This window comes from Dermacentor silvarum, chromosome 9 (assembly GCF_013339745.2).
Source record: "Dermacentor silvarum isolate Dsil-2018 chromosome 9, BIME_Dsil_1.4, whole genome shotgun sequence".
NCBI lineage: Eukaryota > Metazoa > Arthropoda > Arachnida > Ixodida > Ixodidae > Dermacentor > Dermacentor silvarum.
Genome location: NC_051162.1, coordinates 57,594,529 through 57,605,222, shown reverse-complemented (window position 1 = coordinate 57,605,222; position 10,694 = coordinate 57,594,529). Strand labels below are relative to the sequence as shown.

The window sequence follows — 10,694 nt, the reverse complement described above, 5'->3', positions numbered from 1 at the left end:
GCAGGCGTTTCAGGAGGAAGTGTCGGGTGAGCCGCAGCTGCAGCTCAATGTGGAGTACCGCGTGGGCGGCCAGGAGTACGTCACGCTGCTCAACTCGTCGGGCAACGACGTTGGCAAGACTCTGCTGCAGGAGGGCTGGGTGTTGCTGGAGGAGCGCCGCGACCGGCACCTCCAGGAGCTGCTCCAGGAGTACACGGCTGCCAGGGACTCGGCTAAGGCCAAGAGGGTTGGTCATCATCCTCTCTCGTTTACCAGTGCCAGGCTCAATTCACAGTGTGTGCAGAGTTGTCGAAACCCTGCCTTCAAATGCTTTTGTGTGCATGCACGTCTTTCATGCAATCTGTAAACGTAGACAGTGTATGCCAGTTTGGTATACAGCACAGACCACTTGTAGCGTAATTCGATAGAGTCTCGAATTTCCGCACTATAAGCGGTGTACCGCACTTTAACCAAAACTTAATTTTTCAACGGCTCTGCACATGCAAAATAGGTAGACCTGTTTTGCATGTAGACTTGAACAGGTAGACCAGGAACTGATGCATACGACTTGGATGTGCCCTTACTTTCCTTGGAGAGGTCGTTCCTCCGTTTTTCATGTTCCACACAGCCACTGCGAAGCATTTCGGTGACTCTGCACCGAACCATAGCCTTGGCCGCGGGCTACCGATGAGATGGCACTGATTAGGCCTAGCTGGCAGGGCTGTTGGGCTGCATGCTGTCGTGGGAAGCTCACCCTTGATACGTGTTTGTATGCGTAGATGAATACACATTGATCTGGCGCGAGATCACACGCACAGTGCATGTGAAGCGGGGTTCGTGGACTATCAGCTGGCAACTACTGCAGGTGCATATAGAAAAAGTTTGTATGTGCGAGTATCAGCAGGGATGACGAAATCTCGCGTGTGGATAACATTCCAAGCTGATCAATTTGTGCAACAATTTCAAACTGATACCGTCGTAGAGTCAAGATCGAATGCGCAATATCTGCACTTCGTGACAATGCGCATCACGACGAGCGAAGATGAAGCGCACTCATGGCCTCCACCCTATTTTCCGTGGTGCTGGAGTTGTAAAAAAACAAGAAAATAATTTTATCGTTGAAATATATTTTTTCAACCTTAGTGTACTGACAGCGATGCATTGCACATGCTTCACTGCATAACACTGCTGTATTGCAGTGAAGCTTACTTTTGGGAATTGCCATTATTCAACGCTTAATGCTTGTCGTGCTTTCTGCACTTCGAAGCCATCGGCGAGGATGACAAAGGCAGAGTCGGCGCCATTGCTGACAGCGGTGAATTCTTTCAATCTGGCAGAAAACTTTGAAGCAGCTAGGCCTAGCGTTACCACGGTGGCTACGGCTTCCTGCAGATAGGCTTGCGAGAGCGCTGGTTCTAGGCTGCGAGGTAATCAAAATAGCAGCAGTGGTGACTTCGATTAATGCTGTTTCGGACCTGGGTCGCGGCAGAAAGTATGGAAACACGGACGACGAAAGGTTCTAGCATTCAAAATGTCAGGCGTCATTATACCTTGGCTCTATGGCGGTGCTGCGATGGCGTCCGAAAAATTTGTCGTTGACTGTATAAGTGGTTACTCTATAAGGGGTCTGAGCTCTAGATCCCACGCGACAGGATTGATGTTGCCTGTCCCCTTCCTAGTGTGTTCTGTTTGGTGTGCATCACACCACAGTGAACCATTTGTGAGCATTTACTTTCAGAAATGTGGGATCAAAAGCACTGGCACCTGCAGTTGAGATCGTGTCCGAAAAAGCTTCAGTGCATACCGCGCCTACTGCTAGTGGCTGACGTCACATGGTGCCCTGTATGCATGATTGAAATGGTTCACCAATGAATGCTAGGCTGCCTATTTGTTTGCCTGTAGCGTTGCAATGATTTTCGAGGCCAAGGTAACCATAATAATGTTGTGAGTAATACAGTAGAACCCCGCTGTTACGTTTTTCACGGGACCGTAAAAAAAAAAAAACGTAGGAGCCGGGAAACGCAAGAGCCAGGAAACAGGAAAAATTGAGAAATGGGAGTAGTGTTGAACTCCACACAACATTAATTCTTACGTGCGACAAAAAGTAGTTTCGCCCGACAGCCGAAGTATCGATTGCGATGAGCTATACAAAGTAAGAATAGTAGTTTTATAGTCTGTATAAACTTGTAAACATTCGGTTATTAACTAATTAACAAACATGGTGTCAGCGCCCACAGGCAAACATGAACACATCACACTCGATGAGCGCGGACACGCGCAGTTAAGCGCCGCTGCAGAAGCGAGCGAAGTGACCTTCGTGCTGTTGTCTATCGCTTCAACCCAAACTGAGCGCCGAGAACACACAGCACGCACAAAGCCACGAGCCGCCGACGCACCTACACTGCGTAGAATCTGCCCCCACGCAGGTCGCTTTCAAGATGTTGCCCGCGGGACCGCGTGTCGCCGTGCAGTATGATGCCAGAGCACAACGCTGCCCGTTATCCCCTCCCCCCCCCCTCGCTCTCTCGCTGGTGCCTCGAGCGCAACGGAAGGAGGCGCGCTTCTTCCCTGCTTTTCCTTCGCGCGCGAGTCGCGGTCATCGGTTCCCCTCGCAAGCTTTCACTCTCACATTCAGCATACGGCCGCGCGGCTTCCCTCGCAAGCTTTCACTCGCACATACAGCATACGGCGCGCGGCGACGTATGCTGTATGTGCGAGTGACGTATGCTGTATGTGCGAGTGAAAGCTTGCGAGGGGAGCCGACGACTGAGTCTCGCGCGCGAAAGAAAGCATACGGCGCGCGGCGACGGCGTTATCGCCCTCGGACTTTATACGGAACATCTATGAGCCAAAACCAATTTTAGGGCCACAACGCGTCATAGACATCATCTTTAGATAGCAAAAGCGGATATCAAAGGCCATACTTTTGCTGGCGGAAACCGAAAATACGTAATAAATGTCGCCCGCAGCACTTTGGGCGGCCAATGCCATCGTCAAGCAACCAAGCCAAGCGACATGAAAAGTCAAAATGGCCGCTCGGGCCGGCGCGGTCTGGCAGTTCGCAACGTATGATGCGGGAACGGTCCCACAGTTGCGACGTAACAGCGGGGTTACCAATGCATTGGGTTCTATGGGAGCTGTGCCGGGACCGGCCGAAAACGACGTAACAGCCGGGAAAACGCAGAACCCGGGAATGTAACAGCGGGGTTCTACTGTACAATAATGCGTGTCAGCTCTGGAGGGGTATTCACACGAAGGTGAAATTTGTTCTGAGCTCTGCGGGACTTGACTCGGTCTGCTGCTATTTCATTGAGATGGGTAACGCGGAGGTTTGAGAGGTTTCAGTGTAGCCAGATGAATTCAGCTGGCACAGGCGGGAGAGTGCGATATACCACCAGCTTTTTCCACTGTGTGAATGTCCTTTGAAACAGCATGTGTTGGTTGCCAGAAAATGGCTGTTGGCTGCCCTGTGCAGTGCTGATGCAATAATAATAATAACTTTATTGCAATGGAAAAGATTTGAAGGAGGGATGGTCAGAGCCTCTCAGTCTAGGGTACCACTGGCCTCTGCCGCCTGCCTGACCCGGCTAATTAAGGACTTTTGTCTTGCCAGGTCGGAGCGGGCGAACTGTGCCTCCCACTACTCCATTGTGTTACTGGTATTTGGCCTGTTAGGGTGCTTAGTGCACTCCCAGGTTAGATGTTCAGTAGAACCTCGTTCATACGTTTTCAAAAAGTACGCGAAAAATAAACGTACGATCTGGGAAAACATACAAGCCGAATCTAGTAAAAATTGAAGCTGACAAGCGCATATTGAGGTGCAAGGGCAGAAAATATTTATTTTTTGCAAAACATAGTTAGTCGAATCTTGGTAATTCGAACTGACGCTGTGGTCCTGTCAAAGTTATGTGTATTCCATTGGGCGAGAACGCTCGGTAATTTGAATGCGAAAGCATTTGCGACGGTTAATTCGAACATTACTGCGCACCGTCAATGCTCTCAGCAGCATGCCGAATCATGTGGCGGTGCCTCCGACTGGCATTGCTCCGGCTCCGCCATAAAGCAAAAGCTTAGGAGAGACCCCTCAATGCCGCTTGGAGAAGTAAAAAAGAAAGAAAAAAATACTGCGGCGAAAATTTCCTCTCTCAAATGGCAAGGTCGCCGTTTCTGCATCGCGCCAGAACACGCGTGTACGTGCCGACGTCTCAGCCAACGCTGCGGCTGCGGCGCAGAGAGAAGCAACACGGAGGCGCAGTCCGGCCAACGAAACTGCCCACGCTGCCCAATGATCGCTTCAACGGCAGAAAACGAAACTTCGGGGAGCGGGCTAAGCTGGCGCCGGCACGGTGGCGGGTGCACACCGAGACAGTTGAAGGTGAGGGAGCTACGAGGGAGTTGAGAGGGAGGGCGAGGGGAGCCACCGAAGCGATGGGGTTGCCAAGGCCAAATGCGCTTCCCTGCTGCCCTCCTCCCTCACCTTCGACGGTCGCGCCGTGCCGACACCGCCCGCTCCCTGAAGTTTCGTTCAGTACCGTTATCGGGATGAGAGAGAGAGAGATTGTAGTTGTGAAGAGGAAGAGCGCTATCGGGATGCGAGTGTTGGCCGGCGTGGGCAGTTTCGTGGCCCTCGCTCGCTGTGTGCTTGCGTGCCGTGATATTTCGCGACTCCCACCGTTCGTACGTAGCGCTATGGTGCACAAATATGTCAAAAATAAGTCCTTTGTTTACTTCGAACCAATTTTTGGGCCCCTACGAGTTCGAATTATCGAGATGCAACTGTATTCTCTGCTGGTGCGTCACACCCTTGGACAGGAACAACTCCTTTTGCACACATTGCAGACCCTTGTCTGCATTTTCGTTGTCTTTCGTGCGAAAGAAGCTTTGTAAGGCTTCCAGGCCAGCAATGGCTTCGGCGAAGGTAGCCGGTGGGCGCAAACCTTCATTCTCGCCGCCGTCTTCAGGCACCTCGTCCGCCACCACCTCCGCTACGATCTCGGCGAGTCGTAGCGCTGCGCGCGCGGCGTCCGCCTGTTTTCGCCGCTTAGTAGTTCGCGTTGAAGCGAGGGGCGAGGTAGAGCAAAGGTCAATTCGCTCGCCGCTGCTGCCGCGCTTCGTCACTTTGGGCGAACGAGCAATGCAGAGAAGTAGTGAAGGGGGGGGGGGAATTCAGCACTGCAGAGAAGCCACGCGGCGGCCGTCTGCCACTTAGCGCTTCACAAGCACCTGAGAGCGGCCATTTTGCACACCTGAATGATAATTTTTCTCTGTGGAACGTATCATATGACCGCAGTTTGCCGCAATGTTGTACGTTGCTGCCGAATAATCGTATTTTCCGTTAACCGTGGAATGCGTTAACCCATTCCTCTATGGGTTTATGTTTATATTTCGCAATTGGGAACATAGGAGCCGGGTAATCGTATTAAGCGGAAACGTATCAGCGAGGTATTAGGATAGGTATGCCACCGCACCAAGGACAGTTGGCCCTATAACGAGTGGTATACATGGCGTTTAGCATTTTTAAATGGGGGAATACCCAGGTCTGTATTTTATGCCAATGGGCGGCCTCTTCCCTGCTAAGTTGTGGGTGAGGCGGCGGGCATTTTCTGCGAACTCCAAGCTGATGAGCAAAGATGTCTTTGGTATTTAAATTGTTGGAATTTTGTGAGGGATAGTGCGAGTTGTTGGGGTTAGAAGAGGACGCCTTCGCTCGGTTAGTAAACCCTCGAGCTAACGCGTTAGCCTTTTCGTTCCCTTGTACCCCCGCGTGGCCCAGGCACCAGAGTAGGCGATGAGGACGGTTGAAGGATTTGGGGATTATCGCGAGGCTAGCTGCAGTCACGTCCCCCTAGAGAAACTTGCGACATGTCTCCTGGGAGTCTGTGACCACGATCGAGTCCCTTTGCGAACGCTCCACGTGAGCGAGTGCAATCACCACTGCTAATATTTTTGCCGAGGTGGGGGATCCTGCCGTGGCCGATGCGGTTATTTGCTGCTGGCTGATCACGTTAACGACTGCCAGGGCGTACCTCCTTTGGTAGCGCTGCCCGGTCGCCTCTGTATACACAGCTGCATCCGTGTAGTATATGTTGTACCTATGGTTATTAAAGTACGTTGATTGAATGTGTTGTGCGCGTGCTTAGAGAAAAATGTACTCGGGCATGCTTGTGCTCACTGTGTTTCCATCATCTCCCTTGCGCAGCTGAACCTCTGGTGCTACGGCGACGTAACGGAGGACGACTCCAAGGAGTTTGGCTGGGGCCGCTGAGGAGGACCTGTCGCCGCAAAGTCAACTTCTGCCTTGCGCACGCACACACCTCAGGCCCGTGGTGTGGGTGGGTTGGGGAGGGGGAGAGGGGTTCAGGTTGTTGTTGGTGGTGGAGGAGTGAGGAGCAGCTCTCCGCCCGTTGTCAAGGAGGTCCGTCGCGGCGGAGGCGGGGCACTCCGGCTGAAGCACGGGGGAGAGAGGGGTGCAGCCTCCTCGCCTCATTTTATCGTGAAGACTCTCGAGAACACTCGCCCGGGAGGGGAGGTGCACTGCTCGCCATGCTCGACATGTGTCTGTCTCGCTCTTGGTTTTTTTTTTTTTGTCTTCCTTGCATCACTCAAATGTCGGGCAGTGTGCCAGCCGTTATTACCCCCTTGTACAGAGAGCTTGGGATTGTTAAGCACAGAACAGAACTTTCGCCACCCGTAGAAGTCGCACTTGCTCTCACTACATCTCTTTACACAATGTGGAGCAAAAGGCTTCCAGATGATGTAATCAATATCACGTTAATGCATCGTTGAGTGTGTGGTGGTCTCCCGATCTTTGCGGATTTCATGGAACAGCCTGGACACAAAGCGCTACAACAGGGTCGGCTGAATGTCCTGGCTGTACCAGACAGCGTCGCTGGACTGTGTGCTGTGTTGGCTAATATATACATGCAAGTATGACATAAGTGGCAGTGACTTATTTAGTCTTTTCGGCGCTGGCTTTTGATTGGCCCATGGGCTTCCTGCTTGAACCATCTACAAAGCGCCAGTTTTGGAGCAAGTATTTTTTTTTTTCTGGTAGTCTGGCAAAAATCACGGCTCCTCTTGCTCTGTTTTAGTAGGCTTTGAAAAGGCCTGACCTCACATGGTGCGGTCTCCACAGTGAAAAAGTGGCTTTTGACATTAAAGAAATGGCTGCCCTATGAGCGGTACAGACGGTTATATTATGATGCCTGTCTCTTCTTTTTCATAGATCTTTTTTAATATTATGATTGTTGTTGCCATTCGCGCATATATTGGTTGAACTTATACCTGACAATGAAACATTGCCCCCTCTTTTTCTTTCTTTTTTTTGTAATAAAGGAGTTGACTTTGATGCTGTATTATTGGTATGAGCCTTTCTTTCTCTTGCTAGTCTCTTTCCTCTGCTAAAGGAAAAATTCACAACCAGGAGCTGATGTGATACAATCTTTAGTGAAATGACGGGGTTTACTTAATTTGCTGTTATTTAAGGAAGGATTAATCTGGATGTGTGGGTTCAAATCTGACATGTTAATATGCAACAGGTAGCTTTCTTATTTAACATTTAGTCTCGTGCAGCACTTTGAAGGGCACCTCGCCAGGCCCCGCCAGAAATTGTTATACAATAAAAGCAGGTTAGGTTCTGGGTAGCATTTGACCAGAAATTTTTAAAAGCTTTATTTATTAGAGGAGATAGAAATTGAAATGTCACAATAGAAATGGGATTTGCAGAACGCCTACAAAAACTATAAGCGAGAAATTGTCTCATTACAACATTGTATCGCTTTCGTGTAGAGACACTTAAGGTAAAAATAACAAGTTCTATTATTAACCCTTTAAGGACGCACACATAAACTACTGGAAAAAGATTTATATATTTTCTGTCTAAATATGGAAAAGACATGGAGAATAAGCATATTCAACGAAAAAGAACTGTTGTGGGATTGAGCAATGGGAGGGAAACCCCAAGCAGGAAACTGGAAGTGGGCTTCATCCCAATGGCTTCGTTTGTAACTTGTCCAGATAGCTCTCTTCATTTGTGAACCGTAAGAGTACATTTAGTTTGCTTTACGTCAAACGTGTGAGCCCTCTGCAGCCAGATATCTTTCATCGGTCTGCCTCCTCTGACTGCTTTCTAAAGAAGCGAGTTGTGTGCCAAACTTCTTCCTTGTCCGATGTTCCTGCTCTAAACCAATGAACCAAGAAATGACATTTTCTGCCTGTCATTGAGTGTTGCTAGAACACGTGGCCAGCAACGAAGTATTCAACACCAAAACTCTGCAAGAAAATTTTTTTCTGGCATGTCGCCTGTAGGCAACATTACGCAATAAAGGGTTCAATTGCCCTTCTACCACACCAACAAAGCAACTGTTACTGTGAAAAAAGGCTTGGTATGCCAGAAAAGATGTAGAAAATGAAAGTTGGGTATAATTGCCGCCCTGAAGTTTTGGGAAAAATTAGCTTATTTCCTTTGCGATAAGTGTAGCGCAACATAAGGACATGTACACACGGTGCTTAGATTCAAGAACAAAATTTTGTTTCAGGATCAGCTGTAGCTACTTGTACTATAAAGCCATGTGCGTCAAAAAACTATATGCACATGTCAAATTTTTTTTACAAACTTCTCAGAACTGCAAAGTGCACGAACGACCCTGTGTTTCACCACACTTCATTGCAATTCAATATGACTGATCAAGCCTGCATCACCATCCTCGTCGTCAAACCATCGATTTCAGCAAAAACAAAATAACATTCTCAGTGTGCTAATCAAACTGTAAAGAATCGTGATCATCAGCTGTGGTTCAGGTAAGGAGGGTGGCCATGTTGCACCGCAAGTTGTGCAAGCATGGAAGAATGAACAAGAATGGGAGGGAGCGTAACGGGATGAAACACGCCAGTAAATGTGGGCCCAGTAATTGACCTTACCACCACCAGCGTGCGCTCCTCTGAACCAAACACTTTGACTGCGTCCACAAACTGCACATTTCCTGGGAGCTCTTTAATTGGACAACCTGAAACACTGTGCCTTGTACCCAAGACAGTGTCGTGTACACCTCGAAAAGTGTTATATAGACAGAAAAGTTGCCATTGTTTTCTACAGTCCACACATTCATTGTCATGTAAATCATGTCGCCAAGCTTATGCTAAGAATATGTTGCAGCCATTTACCTACCTATATGCCCATCTGTAGGGTGAAAACTAGCAATTTTAATCACTAAGCCTGGAAAGACGCGAAGGTACTTGCAAGACTTCACAAGAGATGAGTAAGGAGCGAAGTTCATTGCATATGTAGGTCCTTTCGATCCTGATCTGACAGGAAAATGTTACTATGGATATAGAACGTGGCAAGAATATTTTGCCACGGCCACGCGTCAGGGAGTAGCCGTTCTGTAATTATATATCCTCCCTACATTCTTGGCGCAGTATAGTTGCCACCACCACTACTGGATTATCTAATGACACATGTCGTGCGTAAAAAACGGTTGAAATCTCGATCCAAAAAGCATTGGATTGGCTCTAGAGGTATAATCTCGCTCCTCTGTAAAATTCATTTGAGGAGTATCTCGTCGCTGGTGAGTAAATAATATTGGAAAACCCACACCTGGGGGTTCATATTGAGCAACAATCTCGGCGAGATAATTGTGCCTTCCGCGTAGAAGTTGCGTCTGCATCCCGAGTCTGCTACTTGAGAAAATAACACCGGTTCTGCGCACTCTAGCCTGAAATACTGAAAAGCAATTAAGTGTCCACCCACCAGCTGTAACTGAATGAAAACTAATCCGAACGCGTGAAAAAATTGGGGCCTTGTACGGCGACTCAACGAGTATGTGTACATGCTAGCTACATCCAAGTGAGAACACTACGTCCTTGGGACATCCAAATCATGCCCCAATGTCCGCGCACCGTTTCGAAGACATGTGACCCGCGCCGAGCGTCCAGTTTCGGATATCCGGACCCGGACGTTCCCAGAATATCGCACGACTCAGTTGTTTTGGAAGGCAGTAGCGTACCCAGGATCTCTGCCAGGGGGGGGTTGACAGTTTGCCTTAGTTTGCCAATACCACCTAAACAGCACTAATTTCAATTTCTTCACGGGTAATTGTCAAACAATGCGCTTTTTGCGCAAGTTTGTAAGTGTGCAGACGATTGCGCGTCCTACATCTTAGTTGTACTCAAAAAAGGGGGGTTAACTCGGCCTAAGGGGGGGGGGGGGGGTGTTACAACCCCCTCCCCCCCCCTCCCTCCGTAGATGCGCCACTGTTGGAAGGGATCATACCACGGATGTCCCAATAAGGACATCGCACACAGACAGACAAATAACTTTATTGAGGTAATTAAGGACTAGCCGGCGGAGGCGCACATGGACATTTTTTTTTTGCATACATGTAATATTTGTCCTGCGGGAGGCTTTGAGTTTTTTCCTCGTAACTAAATTACGTTTTCACTCACGTTGGGATTACAATTCGAAGCTTTCGTGTCTGCAGCTTGTGCGTACATCGTACTTTGCAAATTTCTGATGCAATTTGGAAACTTCAGTTAGTTTAATAAACCACTTGCGGTTAGCGGAAGGCTTAGAATAACGAGGAGTAAACTGCACTTCATCACACGTGTGCGTGTGCGTAACGTATGCATACGATGCATCTGTTCTTGACGCGTGGGTGTTCAGCCCGTTGCACCTGTTACACAGCGTGTGCTGCAACAGAAGTTATGGATATCACCGT

The 10,694-nt window shown here is 48.9% G+C and overlaps 1 protein-coding gene across 1 annotated transcript in view; it reads left to right on the top strand.

Moving 5' to 3' along the window:
* The window catches only part of LOC119463614 (staphylococcal nuclease domain-containing protein 1), a 44,139-nt gene extending 36,812 nt beyond the window's left edge, over positions 1-7,327 (top strand). The window contains exons 10-11 of the mRNA XM_037724440.2: positions 5-226; positions 6,179-7,327. Of these exons, the coding sequence (XP_037580368.1) occupies positions 5-226; positions 6,179-6,244 (288 nt within the window). The 3' untranslated portion in view covers positions 6,245-7,327. The remainder of the gene's footprint in view (positions 1-4; positions 227-6,178) is intronic.
* The last annotated feature ends 3,367 nt before the right edge of the window (positions 7,328-10,694 follow it).